The sequence below is a fragment of the Drosophila pseudoobscura genome, chromosome X (genome assembly GCF_009870125.1).
Source record: "Drosophila pseudoobscura strain MV-25-SWS-2005 chromosome X, UCI_Dpse_MV25, whole genome shotgun sequence".
Classification (NCBI taxonomy): Eukaryota; Metazoa; Arthropoda; class Insecta; order Diptera; family Drosophilidae; genus Drosophila; species Drosophila pseudoobscura.
The window spans coordinates 54,778,455-54,806,120 of NC_046683.1; the positions used below are offsets into that span (position 1 = coordinate 54,778,455).

The window sequence follows — 27,666 nt, forward strand, 5'->3', positions numbered from 1 at the left end:
GTCCCCTCCTTTGCCGTGGGAGGGGCTCTCTTCCGCGCCAGGATCTCAACTTTGAAAGATTCTCTCATATTTTCCACACCACTTAACATTCAAAATGTTGCGAGTAATATCTCAACTTTAGTTTGGGAGTTGGTCAAAGAAAACCAAGCCGAAAGTTTGATATTATTCTCTGTATAATAGACCCCCACCCCTGCCCCCCTGCCCCCACCGAAAAGGAAGCAAACTTTTGACATATTTGCATAGTTTTAAGCGAGAACTTTCGGGGTGTTTGAGTAGGGAGCGAGTAGTTCCTTTAATCTTATGCAGCGCAGCAGCATAGCATCAATTTTCAACGGGAAAACGAACGGGAGCATCCGGTGGCGGCGGTGGCGCGCTCCCCAGACCCTGCCACATGCCCCACCGCCCACATGGAATTTATAACAATAACAGAAACTGAGCTCATCGAAATATATATTCTTTTCTCATATGTTTCTTTGTATTTCTCTTGTGTTCAACTTTTGTTGGGGGAGGGGGGAGGGGGGCCTGTACATCCATCTGTTTGCTTTGGTTTGCATTTGTTTGTGTGTGTGTGTATTTATTTTGCCCCCCCCCTGCTTTTGTTATTTCTTTTTTCAGTTTCAATTTTTTTCAATTTTCGTTTTTTTTTTTCTTCTGCTAATTTGTTTACCTGAGAGAGAGGGGGAGAGAGAGCGGGAGGGAGAGAGCAAGAGAGTCATCTATTGATCTGTGTGTGGCTCTCGTGATTTTTGCTTTTTTTTCGTTGTTGTTGTTGATTTTTTGGGACTCCGAATAAAACATCCAACAGGTAACGAATAATGTTTATTTGTTTTTTTTTTCGGCCGACAAATCAATGAAAAAATGTTGCCTGGAACGAGCGGAAATTTAGATTTTGATCTAAATTTAGTTTTTTTTTTTTTGGGGTCGCTGAATTTAAATTTTCATGGAAATTGCCGAAAAACGTGTTGAAAGAATGAAAACAAAATGTTTCTGCATAATTTGCAGACGCGTTAGAAAACAACAAAAGCAAACGAGAGATTACAAAATAGTTGTGGCGACCAGAGGATGCCCTGTAATTGGATTTCTAGAGGGCATTTTTGAGGTATTGAAAGGAAAATTTATGAAAATATTTGGTAAATGTTAACCGATCAAGATGAAAGTTGAAGTACAGGTAGATAATAGCATTATATGTGGCTCTATTAAGTATGAGCTCTATAGCTTGCAGCCTTCCAAGTCCTAACTACTCTTTGGCATAGCGAAACCCATCATACCCCTCCACATTCCGTGTACCTAGCACTACAAAAAGTAGCAGAAATAAATTGTAAATCAAATCGAAATGTTTAACACATGGAGCACACTCACGGGCACCACTCGAGAATGGGGCAGACGAGGCATGAATTATGTACAGACTCGCACACATACAATAGTAAATTCTGTATGGGGGGGGGGGGGGGGGGGGGGGAAAGTGGCACAAAGTGTGCAGAGCAGAGCAGCCAGAGATTTCAATGGCCATCGCTGCTTGAATGAACAGAACCGAACCGAAAGACTAGAAGGAGGGAGCGGGAGCTGGAGGGAGCTGAAGGGAGTTGAAGATCTCAAAAGAATAACCCCAAAGAAAAAAAGGCCGTGCTGCCAATAATTATTGAATGGTGGAGTGTTGGCTGTGGGGCATGAAACTTGTAGCGCTTCGCCTCTCCATCCCCCAGAAATGTGCAATATGTTTCTCAATCTCAAGTTCAGGTCGCGCTCAAGTTCGAAACCCCCCGAAAAAAACCAAAAAAAAAACCATCTGTGGGTTGCGGTTGATTTTTGTTTTTTGCCTTTGGATCCCTCCAGACAGGTAGCAGCTGGGCCTAATTGTTGAAAGTATCTCTTCTCTTGGGCAGATACATTTCTTTTTGTCACGTTTACTATGTTTTAGTCGGCCTCTCTTTTTGCCCCGGCTCTCCGGCTCTCCTGCTCTCCTGCTCTCCGGCTCTCCGTCTCTCTGGCTCTCCGGTTCTCCGGTTCTGTGTGATGTCAGACAACCTTGAACCTTTTTAATGTTGTTTTTCAAATATTTATAACTGGCATCCACAAGCCACAACTTTTGCTTTCGTTGCTTTTGCCGTCTGTGTCCGTTTGGGGCCGCTAATTGGCGCGGAAATTGTGCTGCCGCTGCCGCTGCCGCTGACGCTGGGAAGCCGGTTTAAACAATCATCGAACTGTAAACCAGTTTTGGGCATTAGACACCCATGAATTTTTCAGTGTTAAAGTCAAATGTTTGTCTTTGGGGGCCGCAGCCAAGGGCGGGGTGGCGGGGGGTCTAATGTGGAGCATTCCAGGCCTAATTATATATAATTTTCAATTAAATGATTGAATGATTGAGAACTTTTGATTTGACATCCATTCCGGTTGTAGTTTTCACTGAGAAATTATGTTTTTGTTTGCCTGATAAGATAATTGATTGACAGATGGATGCCGATAGCTGATAGGCAGCAAATGGATGTTTTTGGGTTGAATTTGGGCATCAAATAATGCATTTTTATGGCAGGAGCTTCAGGGCGAATAAAGTGATTTTTATGGCTGAAAATATATCAGTATTCACAGGACTCTTAGTTCCAGTGGATCCTTTACGACCAGCAGCTTATTGTTATTCGAAATATAAACTCCTTTGCCTTCTGAGCCTTTGACTATCGCGAAACCAAATCGTACGAGTATCTCTGGCAGTCAATAGTTCATCTAGACTTGAAATTTATGCTCCATCTTTTGAGTTTTCGCTGGGGAAGCGGGAAGGGGAAACCCCTCGAGCCTAAATCTATGTAGATGTCCTCTCGGATCTGCAAAAACACTTGAAGAGCCGAGCTTTCTCTCTATCTCAATCTCTTTGCCGGAACACTGAAGCCTCTGCTGCAAACACCTCTTCCATATCTAGATATATGTATCTCTATATTCCCCATTTCTTGGTCTCCTTTCTGTGTGTGTGTCTGTGTGTGTGTGTTTCTGTAAGTACAACTCACTTGTAAGAGCGCTATCACCAGCTGGATGGGTCCGCAGCGGACGACAACGGTGCCGATGGTTGTGGCACGCAGCGAGGGGGCGGCGGCGGTGGTGGCGGCAGCGGTGGCGGCGGTGGTGCCCGTGGACAGGGCCTGGCTTGGAGTTGGCGATGATGATGACATTGTTGCTGAATAATTGAAGGCGTCTAGCTGCGACGGGGACGGATGGGACTGCTGTGACTGCTGTGATAGCTGTGACTGGAGCTGTAGCTGTGGATGTGGATGTGGCTGTGGATGTGACTGCGACTGGATCTGGCGACTCGAGGAGGCAGCCGAATAGAGCGAAGACATCGATGAGTCTAGGGTTTGGCGGCGTTCCATGGCGGCTAACTGTTTTTAGCGGTGGTGGAGGCGGCTGGCGGTAGGTGAGATGGGGCCTTCGTCTTCGTTTGGGGCTGGGACTGGGGCTGGGGCTGGGGCTGGGGACCGGGATTCCTCTTGTTGTCGGCTTAGCGGCTACGTGTAGTTCTTTTTTTTTTTTTTGTTTTTTGTGTGTGGGCGTTTATAATCTTTCTCGTTTAGGTTGCTTCTTTCTTTTTTGTTTTTGTGTCGATTCGGTTTCTCTCTCTCTTTCTCTAGTTTATTTTTTATTGTTTTAGCTTGTTGTACATTTTGAACTCTACACGGAACACGACAGACACGGGCGACAGAGACAGAGACAGAAAGTGAGAGAGAGATAGATATAGAGGAGACGCGTTTTGTTGGGGGGTTTTGTTTTTGCTTTTGTGGGTTAGTTATGGGGTTTCGTTCGAGGGGGGCGTGGGGGTGCTGGTCGTTCGATCGTTATAGCTGTGGCTGTTCTTTCTTCGTTTCCTCGATTTGCGTTCCTCTTTCGTTGCGAGCGCTATCAACGCCGGCGATCGTCTGTTCTACGGGTTCTACGGGTTATACGGCTCTACAGATCGGTACTCGCATAAAATTTGAAAAAAAAAATAAAATAACCATACGAAATGCGAATGCGAAATGACTTCATGCTTTTGCTCTGCTCTGCTCTACACTCTTTCTTTTGAGATCTCTCGGTTTTGTCTGTTTATTATTGTACAGGCAGCACAACAATTGCTATATACTATATATGTGGATACGATCCACTATATAGCGAGAGATATTTGCATATTGAGCCTTTGATGCGTGTGCACAACGCAGTCTCTCTCGCTCTCTCGCCCTCTCTCCTCTCCCATTGATGACAATGCTCGATTTGTGCTTATTTTTAAACACGAAAACTATTGAGTAATTTTCTGTGTGGCGAATCCCAAAACTGTTGTTCTAGCCTAGATACGATTCCTCGCGAGATATTCGCACACGGATGTGCGTCAAAAGAAAAAGATACATTCCCAATCCGATTGATGGATGTGCCCATCACAGATCTCATAGTCGTACCTTTCCATCTTCTAGATTGATATGGGTTTTTGGGTATATTTTTGACTATATAACGTATACGCCATGGAGGAGGCCCGTGACTGTGCCCCTGCCTGTGGCTGCAGCCAGCTGCCGCTGCCGCTGACGCCTCGATTAGGTAATTTTTGGTTTTCTCTCAATTTTTAATAGCCGCCTGGCTCTGGGCGTAATGTAAACTATTTTAATTGTACTTTTCCTCAATCTATAAATAAAACAAGATCCAACAGAATTTTCTTCTATTTTTTTCTTCTTTTTTTGGTTGTTTGGGAGCCAACTCTGAAACACTAACAATTTGTTGGGAATATGCCTATTTTGTTGTCCAAAAGAAACATTTTATGGAGCGTGCAGCAGAGAACAGATCTTTCAGATCTTTCAGTGCCCAAAAGAAATGCGGCCCATGACTCAATGTTTCGCCTGAGTTCCCCCGAAGCTTTGAAGGGAATTCGAGCACAAATCTTGCCATCTTCGAAAACAGCTAATGACTCAAAATCACGCAGTGAGATCTGATTTTTAGGCCAAGCATATATTTGTTTGGCTTTTCAGCAAATGCTTTTGCAAATGTTTCAAAATATTCATTTCTCTGGCGGTTTTCTATTTTTCGTATATTATTTGTTTGGGCTTTGAGGGTCGTCCACCAACTAGATTTCTGACAGAAACAACAATAAATTTAGAACAAAATTTGTGGCTTTCGGGCAACAAAAACAACACACAAAAAAAACAACAACAAAAAAATGCAAAAAAAAAAGAAAAACTAGCGCCAAGAATTTTGAATGGCAATAAACGCGCACATATTCTCGCGTGAATTATGGCTTATTAAAGGTTTTGTTTTTTCCCTCGCAAAGCTCTCGTTGTGTTTTTTTTTTGGTGTGTGTTTTTAATTTAATTTACATAGATATGTTGTTAGATTCGCAACGTTGGGAGGATGTGATCACACCGGGAGTGGCGCGAGAGAAGAGCAAAACGCGCGCGTGCCGCCTGCCGAACAACCGAACGACGCGAACTTCGGACCAAGTCTGACCGTTGGATCGCGAAGACACCGTCTGCAGCCGCCTAGCGGCAGCGGAGAGAGCGCCAGAAGCAGATGGAGATGGAGAGCGCAGCAGCAGCGGCAACCGATTCGCTCATTTGCAATCTGCGCGCTCTCTCTCGCTCGCTGTCGCTTGCTCTCTGGGCGCTCGCTAAGCTCAGTTTATGGGAAAAAAAGCCGGCTCGGGTCTTGGGTGCTCGGCAGAGAGGGCGCAAGAGATCGGGGGCCAGGCGACATAAATAAACAAGTGCTCTTGGCATTCGGTGCGTCGTTAATTCATGATTTCAATTTTTAATGCCCTGCGCCCGGCTTTTCAGCAATTACAATACCAACATAAAAGGTGGCGAGAGGGAGAACGATGCATGGAGAGCGACAGAGAGGGAGTCTCACTTTTGGTACCCTGTAGGGCTGCTTGTAGCGATGCTTTGCTGTGGAGTCGTGTATACCCTTCAATGTAGTGGATACCAGGCAACTGCAATGTGCTCAAGTGCCGCTTTGGGTACTTTAATAATATAGCAAAACAGAAGAGAAGAGAAGAGAAAAGATGAGACGAGACAAGACGAGCGAAAAAGGAACGCAACAACCGGACTGCAACGCGTCATAATATACGATAGAAAGGGGGGGGGGTGGGGGGAGGCAGGGAACGGCCCTGAAATTACCGACCGTTCGACCATTCGACCGCCCGCATTCTGAGAAACACAGCCCTTCTATACGCCCCGCCCCCCGCCCTCTCCGAACTGCTACTCTTTCCCTATGATTTCCCCCCCCCTCCCACTCTCTGCACCACTTTATTGAAGTATTTTCCGCTAGTCGAGAGCATCTCAAAATGCGTGTGGCGGCTAGGGGGAGCCCTCAAGCCGGACTTTAGATTCGACTTTCAGCTTCGTGCCACACGTTGCATGCTGCACAGCTGCAGCAATCATTGATTCTTTCGCCAGCTGCCCCATTATGAAATTCGTCTTTCTTTCCCTCACGAAATCCGGACAAATTGTGTGAAGATTATCTCAAAGATACGAGTATCTTTCACTTTTTGTAGATGGTTTCGCTTGTAGGTGATTTCTGTCGATCTTTTGCTTAAGTAGATTTCTTTCACTCCCAAACAACACACAACATGCTGGATAATTTTATTTATTTCTTTTTAATTGAAATTAATGAGGCACTTGAGGCAGTCACAGTGCCACAGTGCCACAGCGCCACTCCCCCATCCAGAATGGAAACGTAGCCCCCCCCTCCCAACCAGATTGTTTCGATTCGTAACCCCTTCTGACAGCTGACTGCTGCTCTGAAGCCCTCTTGACAGCTCACATTTCACATAATTGAAATCACTTGGGGGACAGACCACCGACCCCCTTAAATGCTTCGAGGGCGCTGGGGAAGGGCCACCCACTGAGAAAGAGTTCTCTAATGATGGGGGTTAAAAATAGTACCAGAGAGCGCCTAAGGGTTTAATGGAGATCACTATTTTTCTTAGAGCAGCCTACAAGTATGCAATACTTTTTTCGCAGAGAAGTTTTCCCAACCAAACCCCGGCGAGGCATCTTGAATACAAAAATCATAGCATACTTTTAGGCAGTAAATATTTCCCACATTACTTACTTGAAAAAACAAGTTAAAAATTACTTAAAAACTTTGAAAATTAGCTGAAATTTTAGAAAAATATATTAATCACAAACATTCCAAATGATTAGTTTTATTTTTGTGTGTGTTGTTTTTGTTTTTGGGTAAAAACATTCGTCAAATATTCATATTAATTGCACTATATTTGTTGTGACTAAATTGGAAAAAAAAAATTATAAATAAAAATACAAAAAAATAATAATCATAAATAAATATATTGTGTATCGATAAATTATGTAATTAATGGCAAAATTTTGACTTCCTGGAGAGGAGCTGTCATCCAGCGTTCGTTTCGAACTAATTTTCCATCTAATCATCGCTGAAGCGTTTTGGAATTCTCTAATTTTGCAAAAGCCTTAAACTAAATTTCAACTAAAATATTAATAAAAAAAAACCACATGGAACAAAAGGAAAACTCATGCAAAGGCAACGTGAAAAACAAACACAAAGAAAAGGGAAAACGCATTTTAGCTCATGAGCAAAAATAAATTTAGAGAGAGAGAGGGAGAGAAAATTCATCAAAAAGAAGAGACGCCAACTAATTTTTCTAATAATTAATGGCAAGCATTTTCTGGGCAGCAAATGACGCGTAAAAATTGGTGGCACAGACAGACCTCTGCGGGGCGGGGGGAAGGGTGACTGCGGAGGATCAGAGGAACCCCTTGATCGTTTGTTTCGTTATGTTCTCGTAGTATTTACTGCGCCGCCAGGAGGCTGGCGGCTTCGGTTCGTTGGGGTTAGTGGAATCTGGATCGAAAGCAGAGGCAGCGGCAGAGGCAGAGGCAGCGGCAGCGGAGGAGGACGCACACCTCGTGGCACTCACCTCCGGTGTGTGGGCAGTGGAGGAGCGTGGACCCAGCTCTGTGGTGATGCCGGTGGCCAGGCTGAAGCCCTCCATTTCGCTGTCCGACTCGATGGCCTGGGGCAGAGGCAGCGGCAGCAGAAACTCCCGCTGCTGCTGATCCTCGTCCGGCGTGGGGGTGACACTCTGGCTGTGCAGTTCGGCCACACCGACCACACTATCCTGGTCCTCGCTCTTGAGGGTCTGCTGTTGCCGGGCCGAGAAGTAGCTCAGCTCTGAGCTGTCGAAGGACATGTTCACCGGCGAGGGCGGCAGCTCTGGGATCTCGAAGGTGCTCAGGGTGGAGTCGTCAGCCTCGTCGAAGGAGTTCTTGGCGGAGCCTATGTAGGAGGCCGTTTGGAAGGAGGACGAGTGCGAGTTGGGCGTAAAGTTGCCCTCGGAGGCGGTGGCAAAGGATTCATCCTCCGTGGAGCGCGACTGCCAGTCCTGAAAGGGAAAGGGGATTCATCAGCATGTTTTCTCTTTGGGGAAACTCTTTCCTCTCACCTCAATGCTGCCCAGCTTCTTGTGGCCATGTCCGCCACTGCCTCCATTCGTGAGGGACATCCCAGTGGGGCCACCGTCGCCGCCCTGCTCCTGCTGCTGGACATCCCGGATGACGGCGTCCAGGGACTCGGCCACCTCGGCAATGGCTCCCAGCTTGTGCGAGATGGCAGCGCAGGCCAGCTCATTGCTCCCCGTGGGCACAATCCTCAAAGTGGCTGCTGGCGGGGACTCCCCGGGCACTTCGCTGCCACTGGCACTGCTCGTCCGTCCACTGTCCGCGTGCAGGGGACTGGGGCTGCTGTCCAGCGGCAGTTCATCGGCCACGACGCTGAAATCACCAGAGAGACGGGCATTATCAGGGGGGGCTGCTCCCGAGTCCAATGAGGCAGTGCGTGAGTGCGAGGGCGTGGGCTCCTCCGTTTCATTGTCGTTGTCGTTGTCGTTGTCGTCGGTGTAGTCGCTCTGGGGATACGTTTCGCTGTCGTTTCGAATGAGGGCTTTGATCTTGTCCAGACTCTTGAGGGGCTGCTGCCCTCGAAAATCCTCCTCCTCCTCTTCCTCTTCCTCTTCGGATTCCTCAAAGATGATGTCGCGTTCAATGGAGGCCTTGGCTATCTTCGTCTTTACACTGGACGTGCTGGCCGTCTCATCGTCATCGTCCTCACAATCATCCGCCTCCGCATCCCCATCTTCCTCGGCATCTTCGCTGCTCATCTCCGCGAGCTTACTGGCCTCATTGATGGCCTCCAGGAGCTTGCTCAACTCCTGGCTGGAGCCACTGATTGGATCCCCATTGGCAAGATCCTCCTCTTCGCTGGCCAAAGGAGCAGCGGCGGCAGTTATTGTTTCCGATTCACTCTCCACATCGGGCGCCTCATCTACCACAATGCTGGGCACTTCCGGTCGAGTGGGGGCTGCCGTCGGCTCCTCCTCTGCCTCCTCGCCATCGCCCTTTGATTTGGCAAACAAATTACGAAATCGGGCAAACATATTTCGCTTTCGGATGGCGGGGCTCGTTGTCTGGGAGGCTGTGGCGCCTCTGACTGGGATGAGGGACAATTAGTTTGACGTAATGCTCGGGAACACGCGTTTGGCTCGGGGCCAGGGTGGCACAGGGGAGCTGTGTCTCTCTCTCTCTCTGTATCTGATAATTGTAGTCTCTAATTATTCACTTTGCCAGGATTAGCATGGGAGCCTCATCAGCACCAATGACCGACGACCGAAGACCGAAGACCGAAAGAGAGGAAGAGCCACCCCTGAAGACACTTCTATAATTATCACTTTGCTCACTTTTGACCCACTTCGTGGGTGCGTGTCTTCTCCAGCCGGCCAAAAGATTGGGTTGGAATTCTCTAGATATTCTTCCCGCTAATATATGTATGTATACTCGTAGTGTTCTGAGTGTGTGGCTGAGTGTTTCATTAATTTGACAACCTGACAGTTGCTCGCGCGCCTAAAAAACTTTTTCCCGCTCCGAACAGATCCCGAATAACCGCACTGGACCACGCACTCAAATAGACTGGTGGCTCCTGCTCTTTCGGTTCCCACTTAGTTCTGATATATCTTTTAGTTTAGATATATATCTTAGTGGTTGTTGTAGTTTTACTTATTCCTCGCCGCTGGCGGAACTTTTTCGAGTGGTGCGTCGCGTCTCTCCGTCGCTTGACATTTGTTTTATTCTGTCAAAAATGTATTTTTGATTTTTCTTTGGGATTTTCAGGCTATTTGGGAACTGTTGTGGGGTTTGGTATGCCTCCGAAGTGCCTTTGGAAATCCCTTCTAGAGAGCATTCACATTTCGTTCTCATTCGCTTTAATAGGTTCCAATTTGTCATTTCTTTTAGTATTATGTCTCACAGCTTATTAGTTTCTAGTTTCTAGTTCTGTTTCTGCTGTCTTTAGTGGTTTCTCTCGTGTGGCAGGGAATCGTGGAAATCTTTAACCTTTCCATAGTTTATATGCAGAACGCTTTTTCCCTGCAAGTTTTATGCGTTGAGCATAATGAATGAGCCGATGGCATGCCTAGAGTCCAGTCCGATGTCCAGGCACTCACGCAACTGCTGCAAAGTGGGGAGAAGAGCTGGAAGGGAAGGGGGGGAAGGGAGCCCTGGGAACACTCACCTTTTGCCCGTGAGGGCATCCAAGACAAACGGCTCCTTCAGTCGCTTCTTGAGCAGCCTGCCCAGCCGCACCATGCGCCCCACCTCCACGAGGAGCTGCTCCCGGGCCAGCAGGTGACGCTGCAGCCGCGGCGGCAGCTCCCCCAGCGAGGGCCCGCCCGGCGACAGTTCCGCCTCCGTCTCGGCCTCGGCATCGCTGCTGATCCCACTGCTGCTGCGATTGTGCTGCTGTCGCTGCTGCTGCTGCAGCTGGGCGGAGAGCTCCTTCGTCAGCAGCGGGCGGAGCTCCCGCAGCTGGCGGTAGTAGGCCTCGACGCTGCGGTGGAAGACCGCCGAGACGCGCAGGCGGGTCATCTGCTCCTGGGCGATCGACTGGAGGCTGTGCCAGGTGTGCTGCAGCTGGTGGGAGATGTGCTGCGGCTCAGACTCGTTTCCGGTTCCAGTCGTACTTCGTTCCAGTTTGCAGCAGAGTCGCAATGTCTGGGAGGCCTCCACCAATTGGCAGCCATAGTTGTAGATGCTCTGAAATGAGAGAGGGGGAGGTTGAAAGATTGAAAGGCTACTGCAACAGATGGAAATACAAGAAAAATACTACAAATACTGAAAAATACCATATAATATGAAAAATACCAAAAAATACTACAAATAAACCACCTTATTACCGCAAGTTTTCTTTAAATATAGCATAAAATACTGGAAAAATACCAAAAAATACTAGATAATAACAAAAATACCAAATTAAATACCAAAATTTCTTCAAAAATCTGAAATCTCAATTAAATAATAAATATACTAAAAATACTTTAGAGCGAGCGGGAATGTTGGCACTCTCTAGCCGGTACCCAGTCAGTATAGATCTGAGGCATGGACAGACATGGCTCAATCGACTCGGCTATTGATGCCGATCCAGAATATATACACTTTATGGGGTCGGAAACGCTTCCTTCTGGGCGTTACGCACCAAACCCTTCGAGAACCGAGTGTAAAAATACCAATAAATACCACAATTCACGTATAAAATACCATAACCGGCCACACTACCGTTAGTCCAAGCATGCCCTGCCCTGTGTGCCCCTTCTATCCGTCTCCCTCTTTCACTCTCATTCCCCTGAAAGCTTTTCACCCAAAAAATACATTCTCAAAAAGAAAAACAGAAGAATAAGGCGAAAAGAGAAAAAAAAACTCACCCGACCGGTTTCCTCGAACCCCTGCAGCTCGTCCTTCTGCAGCTGGATCTCGTGTATGTTGCAGCCGACATGGGAGTGACACTGCAACAAGACCGCATAGAGCTCGCCCAGCCAGTCCCTGGCCCGCCGCGCGTCCTCCTCGTACGCATGGATGTGGGTCACCTGCTCCAAGGTGAGCCGCTGCAGCGCCAGCCGCTGGCCGCACACCTGACGTCTGGTGCGGCTGGCGTCGAGCTGGCGTCGCAGTCGGGCGATATCGGGGCTGTAGTCCAGCTGGAGGTCACGGCCCAGGGCGTCTTTCACCGGCATGGCCAACATGTCGCTGAGCTTCTCGCCCTCGCGCACAAGTTCGCGTTCGATGTTGCCTGCGAATGGTTTGTGGTGTGTGGGAGTTCGATCGGTGTTTGATGGGTAATGTTCGATGTTGGACAGCACTCACCCAACATGTTTTGGTTCGTCTTCAGCTGCAGGAGGAGCTGCTCCGCCTCGTGCCACTCGAGGGAGCGGCTCTCCACCTCCACCACATGGTTTCCGGTGGTCAGCAGCTCCTCGAAGTGTTCCAGCAGGCGGTGGTACCGCAGGGCCGTCATTAGGATGTTCCTCCTGCGCTCCAGACGCTTGGCAAAGGAGCGGCACACGAACTGCATGAAGTCGCGCTGCGAGAGGAGGTCCTGCACCTGCTCGGCCTGCCGGTCCTTGGAGAACGTCTCGATCTTGTAGAGCAGCTCGGCGTAGCAGCCGTAGGTGTCGCGGCACTCGAGCTCCAGCTGATCGTGGGCGGAGCGGAGGGTCTCGCATCCCCGAACGTCCCCGCCCACGCTCCGCTGGCGGCCCAGCAGCTGCTCCGCCTGCTGCAGGATCCAGTTCGTGACGAAGGCCACACCCTCCTCGAGTGTCCCCCGTTCGCGGGCCTCCCGCAGAGAGCGCAGCAGCTCCAGCCAGGCGGTGCGTATCGCCGTCTGCTTCTTCTCGATTTCGTTGAGCCGCAGCTCGATGCGGGTCCGCTCGCAGCACAGGTCCGGCGGCAGCGGGGGCCCTCTCTGCGGTGGAGGAGGGGCCATCGTGGCGGTCGCAGGGGCCGGGGCCGGGGCTGGAGCAGGGGCTGTGGCTGTGGCTGGGGCTGGGCTGTCGAGTGCAACAGGTGCGGCCGCTTGCGGCTCGTAGACCTCGTTGAAGCGCGCCAAGATCGCGTTACCTAAACAATGGGCCGCAGAAGGAGAGAAAGAAATGTATCTGGCGGCACTCTGGGGCTCCCATTGACGGGAATCTCTAGCGCTATTCTCACACAAAAGTGAAACCTCTCATTCTGTGGATTGGATTGTGGCATGTGCCACCATTTCGTTGCGCATCAACGACTTTTGTGGCTTTAAGTGAAAGGTCACGTTTTTCCCTTGTCTCTGTCTCTGTCTCCGTCTCTGAGAGACCCACGCACTCGCACGAATCCCCCATTCTCCAGCCCAGAACGCGGTTAAAGTTGTTGAAATTAAAGTCGATCGCAAACCGCAAACCGAAACGAATCAAAAATACCTCAAAGAAGCCAAAAAAAAAGCAAAACGCAAGGAATTCCCTTCTTTGGAGTTCCTTGTGGCATAAAGTATCTATTTTCAAGGGAAACCGCTCCTTGAAGCTCCTTTTTATATGCCTGAATATTTAGTAAACGCAAAAAGAGGTCTACGAATTGCCTGGGTTTATTATGGGATAATTTATTCAGCAAATATGAATCAGGCTTTCCCTGGAATACTTTATACAAATCTTCCACAAAGGGAGCTTCATTCCCCGTACGATATTTGGGCTTAATCCCTAAATATTCCCACCAAAAAAAAAGACAGAACTCTGTGAAACCAAAGACCTTAAAGGCTGGCCATTCCCTTGTCACATTTGATTATTATTGATCATTTGTGAATCGTTTGTCTTTATCTCCGTAGGCCTCAATCTATAAGCTCTCCATCGGCCGTATTTCAATGTTTTTGAAAGCCGTTAAAGCCAACCCACCAGCAAAGACAAAACAAACGCGAAAAACGAGTTTGCCAAACGTGGAGCACATTTCTAATTGAAAACACACTCGAAAAATTCAATGATTTACTTGTCACATGTGTCTCAGCCCCCCCTCTGGCTCTCTGGCTCTCCGTCTCCGCCTCTCCGTCTCCACCTCTCCATTAACCAACACGTTTCGAGGGCACTTTGAATTATGTTAATTGCACACGGCGGAGAAAACAAAAAAAAAAAACAAATGACTTGAGCCACAAACTCGATTCGTAACAGCAGCGCGATTCGAAATTTGATGCGGAGTTGAACTCCGAATCGACGGAGATCGAGTGTCGACTCACCCATGTCGATGGCCGCCTCGATGCTGCCCTGGACCCGGGCATGCAGTTGGGCGCACTTCTTGAGCTCCGCATCCGCTTCCGTTGGCCGCATCGCCTTGTTGGCCCGCAGCAGAGCCAGCAGCTGCTCCATGGCGCCCAGGGTCTGGACGTGCGACTTGGTGAACTCGTCGATGGCCTGGTGCAAATCGAATGGAATGCTAATCGAACTCGAACCAATGCGATTTGCGGCACTCACCTTGCGCTGTTGCAGCCACAGATCGTAGTTGAACTGCAGTGTGCCGCCCAGCTCCTCCGGCAGATTGTGCAGATCAATGAATTTCGCCAGACGCGACCTGGACAGCACCAAAGGCTGTGGATGGACGATGGAATGACAGAGGATTAGGGATTTTCGGGGGTGAGATGGGGCAGGGTAGTACCTCTCCTTTGGTCTGCGATTTGGCGCACGGCTCCACGTGCTTCTCCCAGAATCCCTCCGCCCTGACTAGATACAGGTCCACACTGATGTCGCCCCCAAAGAGGCTGTAGATCTGGCGCACCTGCTGCCGGCTGATCCGACTGCTGCTCTCCTGGGCATTCACGATCACGCTGACGCCGTTCTGCAGCACTGAAGCGCTGCAAAAAAGATCCACGGAGGATTGGGGTTACAACGGAGAGAAGATCCGCGGCTAAATGCTTCATTAGGCCGCCAGTTAAGTTTACTTTTAATTAAAGACTCTGTCTTTGGGGTCTCTGGTGACCCAATGCCTGGCTTGATTGATCACGATCAATATATCCATAATTCATAAGGGGGCCCCCTTCCCTCTGTCCCCCTTCCCTCTGTCCCTTTGATTGCTGCCTCGTCAAATCCCACAATTTGCTTGTTTCGAGGGGCGTTGCTCTAAACGGCCTTTGAATGGGGTAGCAGGGGGCATATTGCCTGCTTTGCTTTTCTGATGGATTGCTGCCCAACTAACTGTTGCTTTCCCTTTTTTCAGATAACCCGCAAACCGAAAGAAATGCAGTGGAAATGGAATGTAAGTAGTGGAAAATATCTCCTTAAAGGGAGACCTGGAAAACCCTCTACAGCTTTAGCTTTTCTCAACTCCCCAAAAACCTCTTGGAAGAGAGCATTCCGCCGTCGACCTTTGGCTGAAGACACTGCCGTCATCAGATCGGCTTTTAGAGACATTTACTTGGCCGTAGAACTGTGACACTTTGCATATAAATAACCAGATATTGTCCCTCGACCCATCCCCAATCAAAAGTAATGAAAGAGCGTATATAAGAAAAGAAACCTATATCATCTGCGGGTTATTTGCATATTTCGGCCATATGCTAATTAGTTGGTCGGCATTTCCACACATCTTTTTGTTCTGTAGTTCTGTAGCTCTGTAGCTCTGTAATTCCCGATATTCTCACCTGAGCGAACGCTTGAGATAGTCGAGAGTCAGCTGGAGATAGCGACGATTCCACAGCTGTAGATCGTTGAAGGCATTCACAACGAAAATGATCCGCTTCTGGCGATCGAAGCCGCCGGACAGATAGGCGCTGCGCGTCTGCAGGGCATTCAACACGTCCTCCTCCATGTCTGTCAGGGATTACAATCGGGGGGCGGGGGGCGGGGGATACGATGATGATGCGGATGATGGGATCTCGTCGGGATCGTTCGGATGATGCGGCTTCTCTTCTCTTGAATTCTTAATTGAAGCTTTTGTGTCTCCGGCAGGCAGCAGTCATTATTCCTACGATATGTGTGCAGAGGAAAATGCTGTTTAAGATTTTCTTTTTGTTTGCTGGAAAATTAATACAAGTCACAGTTATGTGAGGCTGTTTTCTGTTGTTGGTGGCTCTGCTGCTGCTGCCGCTGCTGCTGCTGCTGCACAATGCTGCACATTTCCAAATGCCGCGCGACTTTGTTGGGGAACACGTTTGACAAGTTGCAGCTGCCTGAAGTTTGCTGCCTTTAGCCAGAGTCAGAGCCAAAGCCAGTCTCTCCACATGATTTTCACTATTTTCATGTTAGTTTAGGAGTTTTTGTTGTTTACATACCCTAACAGAGAGGGTACTTGTGTTATCCGGAGGAGAAAGAGGTGTTTTCCAAGAGTATAAGGTATTCCTGAACGCCATTAACAGGGAGGTCTCTCATAGTACTTTGAAACTTTGCAAAAGTCCCCCCTTTGGGTCTGATATACAAATCTGAAGAGACGGTTTTAGCACCTGGATATCTTAAGCGATCAAAGACAGTCGTTAGCTTTGGATGTTTTCATTCAAATCGGACATTTCTATTGTTCTTAAGGGGCACCCAGTTACGAATGGAACTTTGTACCATCGCTCATTAAAAGAGTCGCTTTTTTCTATACAAAGATTTAGTTTTAAATTTGTACTAAAATCCCCAGCATTCTCCATAAAGTTTTCGATGATTCCACCAAGTCCCAACTCATTTTATGGCAAGGAAGGGTATCCCCAGCTTCGTTGCCCCAATTGCTGTTTTTCTGGTCTGGTCTCCTCTCTCTCTCTCTCTCTCTCTCTATCTCCTACTGGCTCTTCGAGACTAATGGAAAAATTCCATTTTAGCGCATGAGTATTTTGACACAAATTGAAGTTAAATTTTTTTTCTATGCCAGAGAGGCGGCAGCGGCAGTTTGAACTTAATTTCCCGGCTGATAAGGGGCGCGGCATACACTCAAACGCAACACACACACACAATCGACCGAGAGAGAGGGAGAGAGAGAGAGAGAGAGAGAGAGAGGGAGAGAGAGAGAGCAGAAGAGTGCAGTAATTCTTTCACTTGAATGTACGTGTATTGCAACAACAAAAATCCTGTTTGCTTGAAAGTCCGTCTATCTTACAGTTATGCGTAAGTGGTCTCTCCTGCCACAGACCCTCGTCCCCCCCTCCGTCCCCCTCTTACAAACTTGCTCCGCTTTTTTTTTGTATGTTCTATGCCTGGTCGAGCAATTTGCACTGCTTTGGTTCGATGGGTGGGGGCTTGGTGGCTGGGGGCGGGGGGGCTGGGCGCTGGTCTCGGGTTTGATGGAGTGGCTGTATAGCAACCTGTTCCTTCGGACAGCTTTTAGGAGAGGAAGCTGTAATAATTGTCATAGCTGTAGATAGGTAGCGGTTTTTTCCCCCCTCCCCCCTCCCCCCTAGCCAGCATGCCACTTCCCCTACGGCTGCCACTGCCCCCCCGTACCGCGCCCCCCCGTACCGCGCCTCTTCCGCATTGAATTTCAATTAATGGCAGAAAAAAAAACCTTGCAGAAGCCACTTTCTGGCTTGAGCATGAAAATATTTTCTGGTTTCAAATGTCAGTCGAAAAATTACTTGCAAATAAATATGGAATGGCAGAGCTATGTCTATATGAGGATTCAGCAGAAAAAGAAACACAAAAGAGGCAGCAGAAAACATGTAAGAATGCTCAGGCCATGGGATACCCATTATTCGTATTTGTTTCTGGGAAGAAATCCCTTGGGTTGATGGACAGATCGTAAAGGGGGGCTAAACGCTCCATAGAATATGAAAGAAAAAACCTTGAAATTCGGGTGGTCCTTCCTTAGCATGGAGTGCCAATATACCCCTCCCCCCAGCACGCTCCCAGTGCGGGGTATGCCAAAAAAGGGTAGCTGCAAATTGCGACCCCCGCAGGGCACGTAATGCTCCGCTTTCCGCTAACTTTGAAGCGGTAACGGGGCACACCTTTTAGGCCCCAACTGCGTCTGCTGCTGCTGCTGCTGCTGCTGCTTGTGGCACGTAAAAATGCTACTAAAATAGACAGCCCGCCGCAGCAGCGGCAACAACAATCAACCGTTTGAGTTTGAGTTTGAGTTTCTGTTTTGTTTTCTTTCAATTTGGTAAACTTTCTTGAGAACTTTTTTTCTGCCCTCTCTCCTCTCTCCCACGGACTTCGACTGCGACTCCGACGTTGACGTTGACTCTCGGGGCAGCTTTTATTTTGTTTTATGATATGACGATAAGATCTATGCGGGGCAGGCGAAAATGAACAACGGCAACGGGCTGTTAAATTAATTGAAAAGTTCAACTGGCAGGCAGCAACAGCAACAACAACAATAGCAACAACAGCAACAACAAAAAGTCATTAACATTTCTCCACAAAATTTGTTTTAACAGCTGACAAATGTTTTTTTGGTTTCCAAATGAGTTTTGCAGTTCATTCCGTGGCGTATTCTTGGGGTATTCTGTAATTTGACTTGAATTATGTTCAAAGTTTCGCGTAAATGACTTCTCCAGAACTCTTCTTTATCGATTCTTGATTCGCGATTGCCGAACATTTGTTGTTGTCTTACTTTCGAATTCCTAAACGGATTAATTTTTATTACGAGTATCTCGGCACCGCACCGCAGAACCGCACCGCAAACCACCGCTCGACCGTCCGCACAATTCAGGCGCTCGGCTTGAAGTCTCGCGCCGGCGTGAAGAGCTCCGCTGGAACTCGGTTCGAGTTGGTGCGCGGGGCTCGCACAGGTTCGATCTTGAGTTGCGGTGCGATCTGCCGTTCGGTTCGAGCCTATGGATCGCCTGGTGGCGGTTCGAGTCCATGCATCGGCTCGTGGCGGTTCGAGGCCATGGATCGGCTCGCTGCGGTTCGAGCCCATGGTTCGGCTCGTTGCGGCTCGAGCCCATGGATCGGCTCGTTGCGGTTCGAGCCCATGGATCGCCTGCTTGCGGTTCGAGTCCACGAATCGCCTGGTGGCGGTTCGAGTCCATGGATCGGCTCGTTGCGGCTGGAGCCCATGGTTCGCCTGGTTGCGGTTCGAGCCCATGCATTGGCTCGTTGCGGTTCGAGTTGGTCGCGTGTCAGCTGTTTTTTGTTGTTTCGCTGCATATCAATTGAGGCGGCCTCCTCGGCTGCCCTTACCCGCCCCCCCACCCGCTGATCCGGCTGATTACTGGCACGTTTTGCCCTTTTTATGGGCCGCATAAAACCTGTTCGCATACGTTGCATTCGTGGCGAGGGTTGGGGTTGGGGTCGGGTGGGGCAGATGGAGTTTCTTTTCCGCCAAGTGAGCAAAATTAAAACAAAACATGCGTTTTGTCCGCTGATGGAGATATCGGAGATTCTGTGGAGGCTTCCTCTCGGTCTCTTTTCTCTGTGCTGCTCTTTCTTCTTCTTGTTTTTATGGATATGGAATGGAGTTCCCGGCTGGACTGGCGACTGGATCCCCCCCACCCGTCCCCCCGTCTCTCTGTGTGTTGTTTTATTCATGTATCGCACAACGTGGGAACTTTTAATTGTGTTGTGTGCCTGGGATTTCAGAAGATACTCGGACCAATACCAGGAATTGCTGTCCACTTTTCTTTTCTCTCTGTTTGGTTAACCCCCCCAAGCAGGGGGGGGGGGGTCAAGGAAAAGTACTTGAAAATGCAAAAAGGATATTTAGTATGCTCCTCCGACAGTGCAAATATCAAAGATTTATTTGTGTGTGAAGCGAAAGGGAAAAAAAAGAAGAATATAAAACCAGAACAGAACCGTTTCAGGCTTCACTTCACATTCTTATGAAAAGTGGGGGCCAGTGGGGGGCCACCAGAGCAAATATTGTGCCACCCGGAAAAAGGGTCCACTCTAGCCGTCGAACGGGAGGGGAAGGGGGGGCGGGCGACCCTTATAAACATGTCAATCACAAGTAAATTGTAGCAGATTTAATGGACCCATCCGGGGCCTGTCCAACGGAATGTGGAGGGGGGGCTGGGGGCTGAGAAATTCCAGCGAAAGCCGGGCCGAAATGCAAATGGCGGTTGTCATAGATTTGCCGCCTTTCCATTTCACTGCTTAGCAGGAATTTATGGGGCTCCCCGGGCTCCCCGGGCTCCTCGGAGGCCTAGGCGCGCGATGGATTGTTTAATGAAACTTTAAGTGCGTGCCCGGCCAGTGGGGCACGTAGCACAGCGAGCGTGGCAGGAAGGAGCGTGGAGTGAAGGACTAGTGCCTGCACTCAATTGCAGCATGGCCGACCACAAAATGGCGTCGAAAGCACTTCCGCTCGAGTTAAAAACAAAAAGTCATGCAAGAAGCAGCAGCAGAAGGAGGAGCCGGAGCCGGAGCAGGAGCCGGAGCAGCATCATCATCGTACGTGAAATGTAGCCTGACTTGTTTTTTTAATAACAGCCGTCCGAGAAAAACCCTATCCCCCCTCCCAGAATCCACTGCTGCCCTCCTCCTCCTCCTGCCCCCCCGAGACAGCTTTAGCGGCTATTAGAAAATTGCGAAAATTGCGCACACGTTTTCGCACACGCCACACACACACACACAGACACACACACACACACACACACACACACACACACACACACACACACACACACACACACACACACGCCACACACACACAGACAGACGAGAGAGAGACGTCCAGAGACGACGACGTTGCATGCCCCCGGGCAATCGAGTGCAGTTTGTGGCCTCAGATTTATTGCAGACTCGGAGTCCCGTTCGAATTTTAAACAGTTTTTCGTTAAGTTTGGTTTATTAAGCCTTGGGCCAGGCGGCGGCAGGCGGCAGGCAGGCAGCCGGCAGGCAGGAGGCCCCTCTGCATAATTCATCTGGTTTAAGGGTTTTCCACCATTTCATTTTCCACCGGAATACACACACACACACACAGAGAGAGAGAGAGAATCCTCCGATCCTTGTGGCTCGTTTTAAATCATTTGGCTGGCTGGCTGGCTGGCGGTAGTTTTTGGCCATTTTATGGGCAGAGCAATAGGTGTGGCCGTTGATGTTTATTGGATGGATAAGTGGACAGCGGTAGTGCTTGGATTGGAGCTTACTTCACAAATATTCCCCGTTTTTGTGGGTAATTTTGGTAATTTATGGCGGAAAAACGAGAGTTGAAGATGCACTTTTACGAGTACGGCGCGGCGGCGAGAGTTTTTGGCAAGAGATGTTGCTGCTAATTGAATTCTTCCCATCAAAGCAGTTTTAGAAGAACATTTCGGCTCAAGAAAGATGGTCTTAAAGAGCCTCAAAAGGTTACCAAAAGGGCCCTTAACTGGAGAAGCATGAAAGTTACTTTATTTTTCAGACATATCAAAATTCTTGAAAATCGTATTCCACCCTCGAAACTGCTCCAAAAGTTGAATAGCCCCATTTGGGAAAGAAAAGATTCATCAAATTTCCTTTGAAAAGTTTGCATTTTCTTGAAGGCTTTAAGAGGCGACTAGCCGAACCGAAAGCGGCCAAAATGTTGCTGAAATTGGAACCGAAAATGCGTTGAGTTAACCCTTAGTCGCCCCCCTAGCCGCATGGCCGGGGCCAGGTCCCCTCCCGCGGTGCAGAAAAGGGGCAGTTAAGTGCTCGTTCCATGCCCCAACCCCCCAACCCCAAACCCCACTTTAATTTGGCAAAAATCTAGGCATATGCCCCGTCAAGGCTTTATGGTTTCACCTTCAAAATGCCGAAAAATGAACGGAATGAAAGGAAACCCTGCGGCGTCTCTGATTACACACACACGCACACACACACACACAGAGAGGAGAAATATATGCCACGTGTACGTATGTGGCACCTCTCTAAAACGGCAAAATCGATAGTGTTGCCAGCCACGAGGAAAAAACAAGAAATGAAAAAAGGAAAACCAGGCATAAAACAGAAAGAAGGGGGAGGGGGGAGAAGGGGGGGGGGGGGTGTCTGAAAATGCCTGCCATTTGAAACATTAATTGATTGAATTTCCGAGACGCAGCGAAGTGAGAAGACAAAGGCGAAACTTTTTGGGGGGGCATAAATATTAATATGACAGCAAAATTATGCGTGGCACAAACAAATGTTTAAAATTCAAACAAGAAGCCCCTCCCTCCCCCCCTCCCCCGCCACCCCTTGGAGTCCCCCGAAGAAAAGCCATTCAAGGTCGCAGCAGGAACAACAAGGACAGCGACAAGTGTTTAAATTAATAAGTATGACGGAAGGACTTGCCACCCCCTGCCCTTGCCCTCCCCTTTCCGTTACCAGGCGTCGGCCTAAAAGCAGGCTGCGAAAATTCTATGCGGCTGTGGCAAATTAATTTTCATTGAGGCACAGCCAAAGCCAGCTTTTCCCCCCCGACAATTGTTTAGATTTTTCCGGGGGACTTGATTTGCATTTATTGCAGTAATTGCGGCAACAACAATTCGGGGATTCACTCGAAAACTATTTCCAGTCTTCATATTTAATTAATATTCGTTGGAGGATTCGGGAGGAGGACTTTCGAAGGACACTTGCAATTGGCGCTTAACTTTTCGTGCTCCGGCGGATCGCCGGGAATCTATGGCACTGATGATAGCGCTAATTGTTCTAATGCGCTCAAGCAGTAAGCTGCTTAAAATTGCTCCCAAATTGCAGGAAACGGCAATGGCAATGGCAACGGCTTTAGGGGAGGGGGGGGAGGAGGAAAAAACACACACACACACGCAGGAATGTGGCAGGGTGTGGGTGTGTGACTAGGACAAGGATGGATGCCTGTCTCTGCTTAGGTATTAACAGGGACTTTGGCGCCGACACCACCGTGGGAAAGGTTGATAGATGCCCCACAAATTGCCGTTGCAAAAGACAATACGCGGGGGGGGGGGGGGGGGGGAGATTTTAAAGTAAGAAAACATTTGGGAGCTTGGTAAAAAGATTCAAGATACTTGATCAAGGAATGCCTAAACCACGAGGAACGCACCTAAGGAGGCAATAGCTAAGCCAGAAGTAAGCCATAGGAAAACCCAAGGATTGAAAGATAGATATATCTATGGGATCTGAGAAAAGATTGTTAGTAGGAGAGAGGTAGAGATGTATCTATGTATGTATGCACCATAACCCATTATAATTATCAACAAATCACAACTATTCGCATGCCTCTTGAATACTTTCGATCATTACGAGTACTTCCTTCAGTTCTTCGACGTCGCAGACAATCAAATGAAGAGTGAGCGGGAAAAAGAACCGAAATTTGAGGACCTGACAAAGTAAAAATTCCGATATCTGCTTCGTTTAGGCCGTTTTGGGCGAGTGTTTTGTTTAAATGAGAAGCAAAGACCGAATTCCATCGAAACGATGCGGCTGACGGCAGGGCTCTATAAATGAAAAATATATATAACCTTAAGGTTATCAGGAACTCACAAAAACACAACTAAAAATAAACCATAACTGTCCAAAAATAAACCCAAAAAAAGGCAATAAACATCTGCCATAACTTCCACAGAAAGGAAAGGTAGAGTCCAAACGAATTGGAATATCGAAAAATCTACACCAAAAATGGGCGAAGAGAAAAAGTACCAAGGATCACAGAAGATCACAAAGAACCGAATGAATAACCTTTATATTCCCGCTATAAATGTTTTTGAGCAAAGGCTATGGGTTTCTTTGAGTGGAGCTGTAATCTGGCCTCACCCCAAAAGCACTTACACTTTCCATCGTCTAACTAATCTTATTCTCATCTGCTAATCTATCAAGCAGGCAGCGATAGTGATCGCGTGAGTGAGTGGAAATGTTAAAGCCATTGTTAGAGTTTGCTGTTTGGAAGAAAGCGTGGCTGTTGCGACCCCTGGGACCCCGCCTTGGACCCCTCCTTGGAGTCCAGCGTCGGAGGTCGATGGCGAATGAGAAAGGGCACAATGTACTGGGCACACTTCTCGGGCTCGTTGAGGTGGACATGATGGGTGCCCTGCACTTGGTGGAACTCAAAGTTTGGATTGCATTCGCTGAGAATAGAGAAGGCCTCGCTGGGCCCCAGGAACGGCGAATCGGAGGCCTTGATGATCAGATAGGGATTCCTCTCGATGCGACGCGCCATCGCCGCAAACAGGCCGTCGTCGAGGTAGGCGTGGTTTATGAACTTGATGCGCCCATCCCGGGAAAAGTAATGCTTCTCCGGATACACCTCCGACCTGGTCACCTGGCGGTGGAGTATGTGATGGGCCACTTCGTAGCGAACCGACTGGAAGCTGCCCTGGACCTGGGCCCTGCACATCGTCTCCAGCGTGTAGGCGGGCGGCTCGCCGTCGCTGCCCTCCACCAGTCGCTGGTCCTCCCGCAAATGCTTCTCCATATTTTGCGCCGACAGCCGCAGATTGTTGCCGTCCGGCTGCCTGCAAGCGGATACCAGAATGTCCAGCGATATGACCATGTCCACGGTGTGCGGCGCCAGAGCGGCATAGACAAACATGAGGATGGCCCCCATGGAGTGCCCCAAGAGGGAGACCGTCTTCCAGCCATATGCCCTCATTACCAGCGGAATGATGTACACGTAATCGTCGACGCTGTAGTGCATGCCGGGCTGCAGGTGGGAGGACCTTCCGTGGCCCGGCAGATCGATGCACAGCACGCCCAAATAGCCGGGCAGCAGGGGTATCAGCCGGTCAAAGGTCCCCAGGTTGTCCAGCCATCCGTGAATCGCCAGAATGGGTCGCTCCGTTCGATTGCCGTACCAGCGACCCGATATGTGGCCCCACGGCGCCGATATTCTCACTTCCTCGTACTGCAAAGACCACGAGAACTGGTGCAATACCTCCACCTTTTCACTTTTCCATTATGAAAGCACTTACATCATCCAGCGACAATGTGCCCATCCTCAAGGCCCGTGTTTTATCTGCAGTATCTCTTCTCTGTGGGAACAGGCCTTCAACGATTCGCAAATTCGGCGAGGCGACTGTCCGCTCAAAGATCTATGCGCGGAATGATTCCGGAACACAGCACCAGAAAGAAAGTGGAATCTGGACTCCATCCGAAGCGTTACGTTGTGCTTTGTTGTGATAAGGAATGTGCCGAAAAGAAAAAGTGACTGCACACCTAGTTATACCCGATACTCAAAATGAGTATTGGGGTATATTAGATTTGTGGTGAAAGTGGATGTGTGTAACATCCAGAAGGAATCGTTTCCGACCCCAAAAAGTGTATATATTCTTGATCAGCATCAATAGCCGAGTCGATTGAGCCATGTCTGTCTGTCTGTCCGTCCGTCCCCGCCCACTTCCGCACTTCCACTTCCGTCCACTCGCACGCACTCTTTGTCGTGTCGTTTCGTATTCGCGGCGTCTGCCGGAGGAGAGCCATACCGACTTAGTATCGGGTATAAATGTAGAGTTGCGGTCTCCGCAGCAACTCGCAACGTTCCCCCTCGTTCTGTGCAGTGTGCACAATTTTTTTGCGAGCTTTCTCTTCAATTCGAGGCATCGTTAAAACCGATAAACGAATGGTGAAAAAAGAACATGCAAACAACGAAGAATTTCTCAAGCTTTCTAACGGTGCATCGCACGGCAGGATCGAAAGCTCGCACTGCGAGAAACTGACGATTGTAAGTGTGCATTCCTTAACGTATTTGCAAAACAGAGAGAGGGAGAGACAGAGCCCGTTCTACCATTTCTTATCTCCTGGCACCACCTCTTCCTCTTTGGGTCCATGGAAATTTGGGTTTTTAGTAGGGTTTCAACAGTGGAACGGATCGGAGAGGAGAGGAGCGGAGCGATGGGTAAACATACGATAAGGATTAGGGGGAAGTAGAGAGGTGGAACGTTTCCAGTGGCCAGAGTCTTATCTGCAGAATCCCCTCTGGACTATTTTTAGATTGTTTTTGTTTTTTATTTTTATAATTTTTATTTTCGCGAATGTCCGCTCCACGATCTGTGCACGGAATAGACTCTATGTTTAGTGCGAAACTATTGCTAAAATTATGATTATACAAATCTATTTGTGGCACTTTGGAAGCGGCTCTTCTCACAGTTTGCTTCTCTGTTTGCTGTGCTTGCTCCTGGCGAAGAACTGCTCCTGGGCCTGTCGGCGCTCCTTGGAGCTGAGCTGCTCCCCTCTGCCCGCCAGAGACCAGGAGGTCAGATTGGGAGGACGGTGGTGTCTGATGAAGGGCCCAATGTACTGGGCGCACTCTTCGGCGGCGTGCAGATGGACGTGATGAGTGCCGCCCTGCACTTCGTGCAGCTCAAAGTGGGGATTGTTTTTGCCCAGAATGGCGATGGCCTCGTCACAGTGGGGTCCCACATAGGGCGACAGGGAGCCCTTGATGATTAGGTAGGGCTTTCGCTGGATACGTCTCGCCATCTCCGCAGCGAGTCCTTCTTCCAAGAAGATGTGGTAGTAGAACTTGACCCGTGCATCCCGCGAGAAGAAGAACCTGTCCGGGTAGAGCTGCGACTTGGCCACCTGGCGGTAGAGCAGATGCTGTGCCTCCCTCGGGGGCACCGAGTTGTAGCTGCCCTTCGAGAGCACTTTGCGCAGCTCGGGCAGCGTGTAGGCGGGCGGCTCGCGCAGGTTGCCTTCCTCCTGGCGCTCGTCCTCCACCAGGTGCTTCTCCATGTTCCTGCCGAACGTGTCCACGTCCTTTCCCCTGGCATCGTAGGGAATGGGCAGCAGTATGTCCAGCGAGATGACCATGTCCACCGTGTGCGGCGCCAGGGTCGCGTAGATGAAGGCCATAATGCCGCCCAGGGAGTGGCCCATCAGCGAGACCTTGTGCCATCCGTACTCCTTCATTACCCGCGGAATGACGAACACGTAGTCGTAGACGGAGTAATGCATGCCCGGCGGCAGGCGGGACGACCTCCCGTGGCCCGGCAGATCGATGCACAGCACCCCCACGTTGTCGGGCAGCAGCGGTATCAGCCGGTCAAAGGTCCCCAGGTTGTCCAGCCATCCGTGAATCGCCAGAATGGGTCGCTCCGTTCGATTGCCGTACCAGCGACCCGATATGTGGCCCCACGGCGCCGATATTCTCACCTCCTCGAACTGCAAGAGAGGAACAGATGATCAAACAGGGTCTCAATTGTGTGTAGAATAGTGTAAGCCGTATAAACAATCGATCGATGCCGGCATCGATCCGCTGACTCACATTTGCCAGGGACAGCGTTCCCATCTCGACCGTCGTCGTCGCCCTGTTGAACTTTGAACGGCGCGGTTACTTTTCGACTTGATCCAGTAATTGCGGCGGCTGTACCCACAGTACTATCTGTGGTATCTTGGCTAGTCGGGCGTGGAGCGATTAGTGTTTTCCGACTCTACACATTTCCCCTACGCGCCTCACAGCCGAGTAACCCGAACAGCTGTTCGTGGAATGAATCGGAATCAAAAGTCGCAGCCCAAAGAGTTTACTTGTGCAAAGAGAAGGCCGCTCGCAGCAAGCTTTCCAGAGAGCAATCATCGAGCTTTGGGCACGAAGAGCATAGCAGCCAGCTTGTGCAAGCAAGCATTATCAGAGCTTTCTCCATGCGCTTCACATTTTGCTTAAGATTTGTGCATTTTTCAAGTTTGCTCTGCGATCAGTTGTTTTTTTGGATCAATCTTCGGTTCTTAGCAATAGTATCTGTTTGTATTGCTTTATTTTCCTTTAATTCATCGCTTGGCAAATGATTTTTCAGCCCGAAACACTTTTGGTAGCTGTCGGTCGGAGATTTTAGAGAATACTGTGCGAGCAGATCGAGCTTTGCAGCAGCCAAGCAGAGAGAGAGAGAGAGGGAGGCAGAGAGCGCAAGAAGCTTTAATGCGTACATTTCTTGCTTCCAAGTCTTGAAAGCTTTCATTTATCTGACAATTTCAATCGCTTTAATATTGTAATTTGCACTAATACCCTTTCAAGGCATCCCAATCTTGTGCCTAGCCCTAGTGGCGGGGGTCCTGTGCCGCCTGATGAAGGGCACAATATACATACTTGGCGC

At 49.2% G+C, this 27,666-nt stretch overlaps 4 protein-coding genes across 16 annotated transcripts in view; all 4 read right to left on the reverse strand.

Annotated features, from left to right (window-relative positions):
- LOC6900857 (titin-like) overlaps positions 1-5,452 on the reverse strand; it is a 125,617-nt gene extending 120,165 nt beyond the window's left edge. For 10 of the 11 annotated variants that reach the window (XM_033385485.1, XM_033385484.1, XM_033385483.1 and 7 more), the window contains exons 1-2: positions 5,319-5,452; positions 2,997-3,654 (exon numbers count right to left, since the gene is read on the reverse strand). In XM_033385485.1, the coding sequence (XP_033241376.1) occupies positions 2,997-3,356 (360 nt within the window). In that variant the 5' untranslated portion in view covers positions 3,357-3,654; positions 5,319-5,452. The remainder of the gene's footprint in view (positions 1-2,996; positions 3,655-5,318) is intronic. The other variant, XM_033385487.1, reaches the window with a different exon arrangement.
- A 1,746-nt stretch (positions 5,453-7,198) lies between these two features.
- Positions 7,199-18,475, reverse strand: LOC4812963 (SEC14 domain and spectrin repeat-containing protein 1). Of its 3 annotated transcripts, none has more exons than XM_015187935.2 (10): positions 18,339-18,475; positions 15,454-15,776; positions 14,472-14,667; positions 14,291-14,404; positions 14,056-14,230; positions 12,168-12,923; positions 11,729-12,093; positions 10,543-11,063; positions 8,423-8,750; positions 7,199-8,362 (listed from the first exon to the last, which is right to left on the reverse strand). In XM_015187935.2, the coding sequence occupies exons 2-10, from the start codon at positions 15,618-15,620 to the stop codon at positions 7,724-7,726; spliced, it is 3,261 nt and encodes a 1,086-aa protein (XP_015043421.2). In that variant the 5' UTR covers positions 15,621-15,776; positions 18,339-18,475; the 3' UTR covers positions 7,199-7,723. The 3 variants fall into 3 exon arrangements, with proteins under 3 accessions (XP_015043421.2, XP_001354028.3, XP_033239068.1); XM_001353992.4 differs by having other exon boundaries at positions 18,391-18,471; XM_033383177.1 differs by lacking the exon at positions 18,339-18,475 and adding an exon at positions 18,136-18,308.
- A 4,828-nt stretch (positions 18,476-23,303) lies between these two features.
- LOC6900858 (serine hydrolase-like protein) lies at positions 23,304-24,692 on the reverse strand. Its single transcript, XM_002135180.3, has 2 exons — positions 24,550-24,692; positions 23,304-24,482 (listed from the first exon to the last, which is right to left on the reverse strand). The coding sequence occupies exons 1-2, from the start codon at positions 24,571-24,573 to the stop codon at positions 23,508-23,510; spliced, it is 999 nt and encodes a 332-aa protein (XP_002135216.2). The 5' UTR covers positions 24,574-24,692; the 3' UTR covers positions 23,304-23,507.
- An 861-nt stretch (positions 24,693-25,553) lies between these two features.
- LOC6900859 (probable serine hydrolase) lies at positions 25,554-27,395 on the reverse strand. The gene is made up of 2 exons (XM_002135181.3): positions 26,844-27,395; positions 25,554-26,740 (listed from the first exon to the last, which is right to left on the reverse strand). The coding sequence occupies exons 1-2, from the start codon at positions 26,865-26,867 to the stop codon at positions 25,718-25,720; spliced, it is 1,047 nt and encodes a 348-aa protein (XP_002135217.2). The 5' UTR covers positions 26,868-27,395; the 3' UTR covers positions 25,554-25,717.
- Positions 27,396-27,666: the final 271 nt, after the last annotated feature.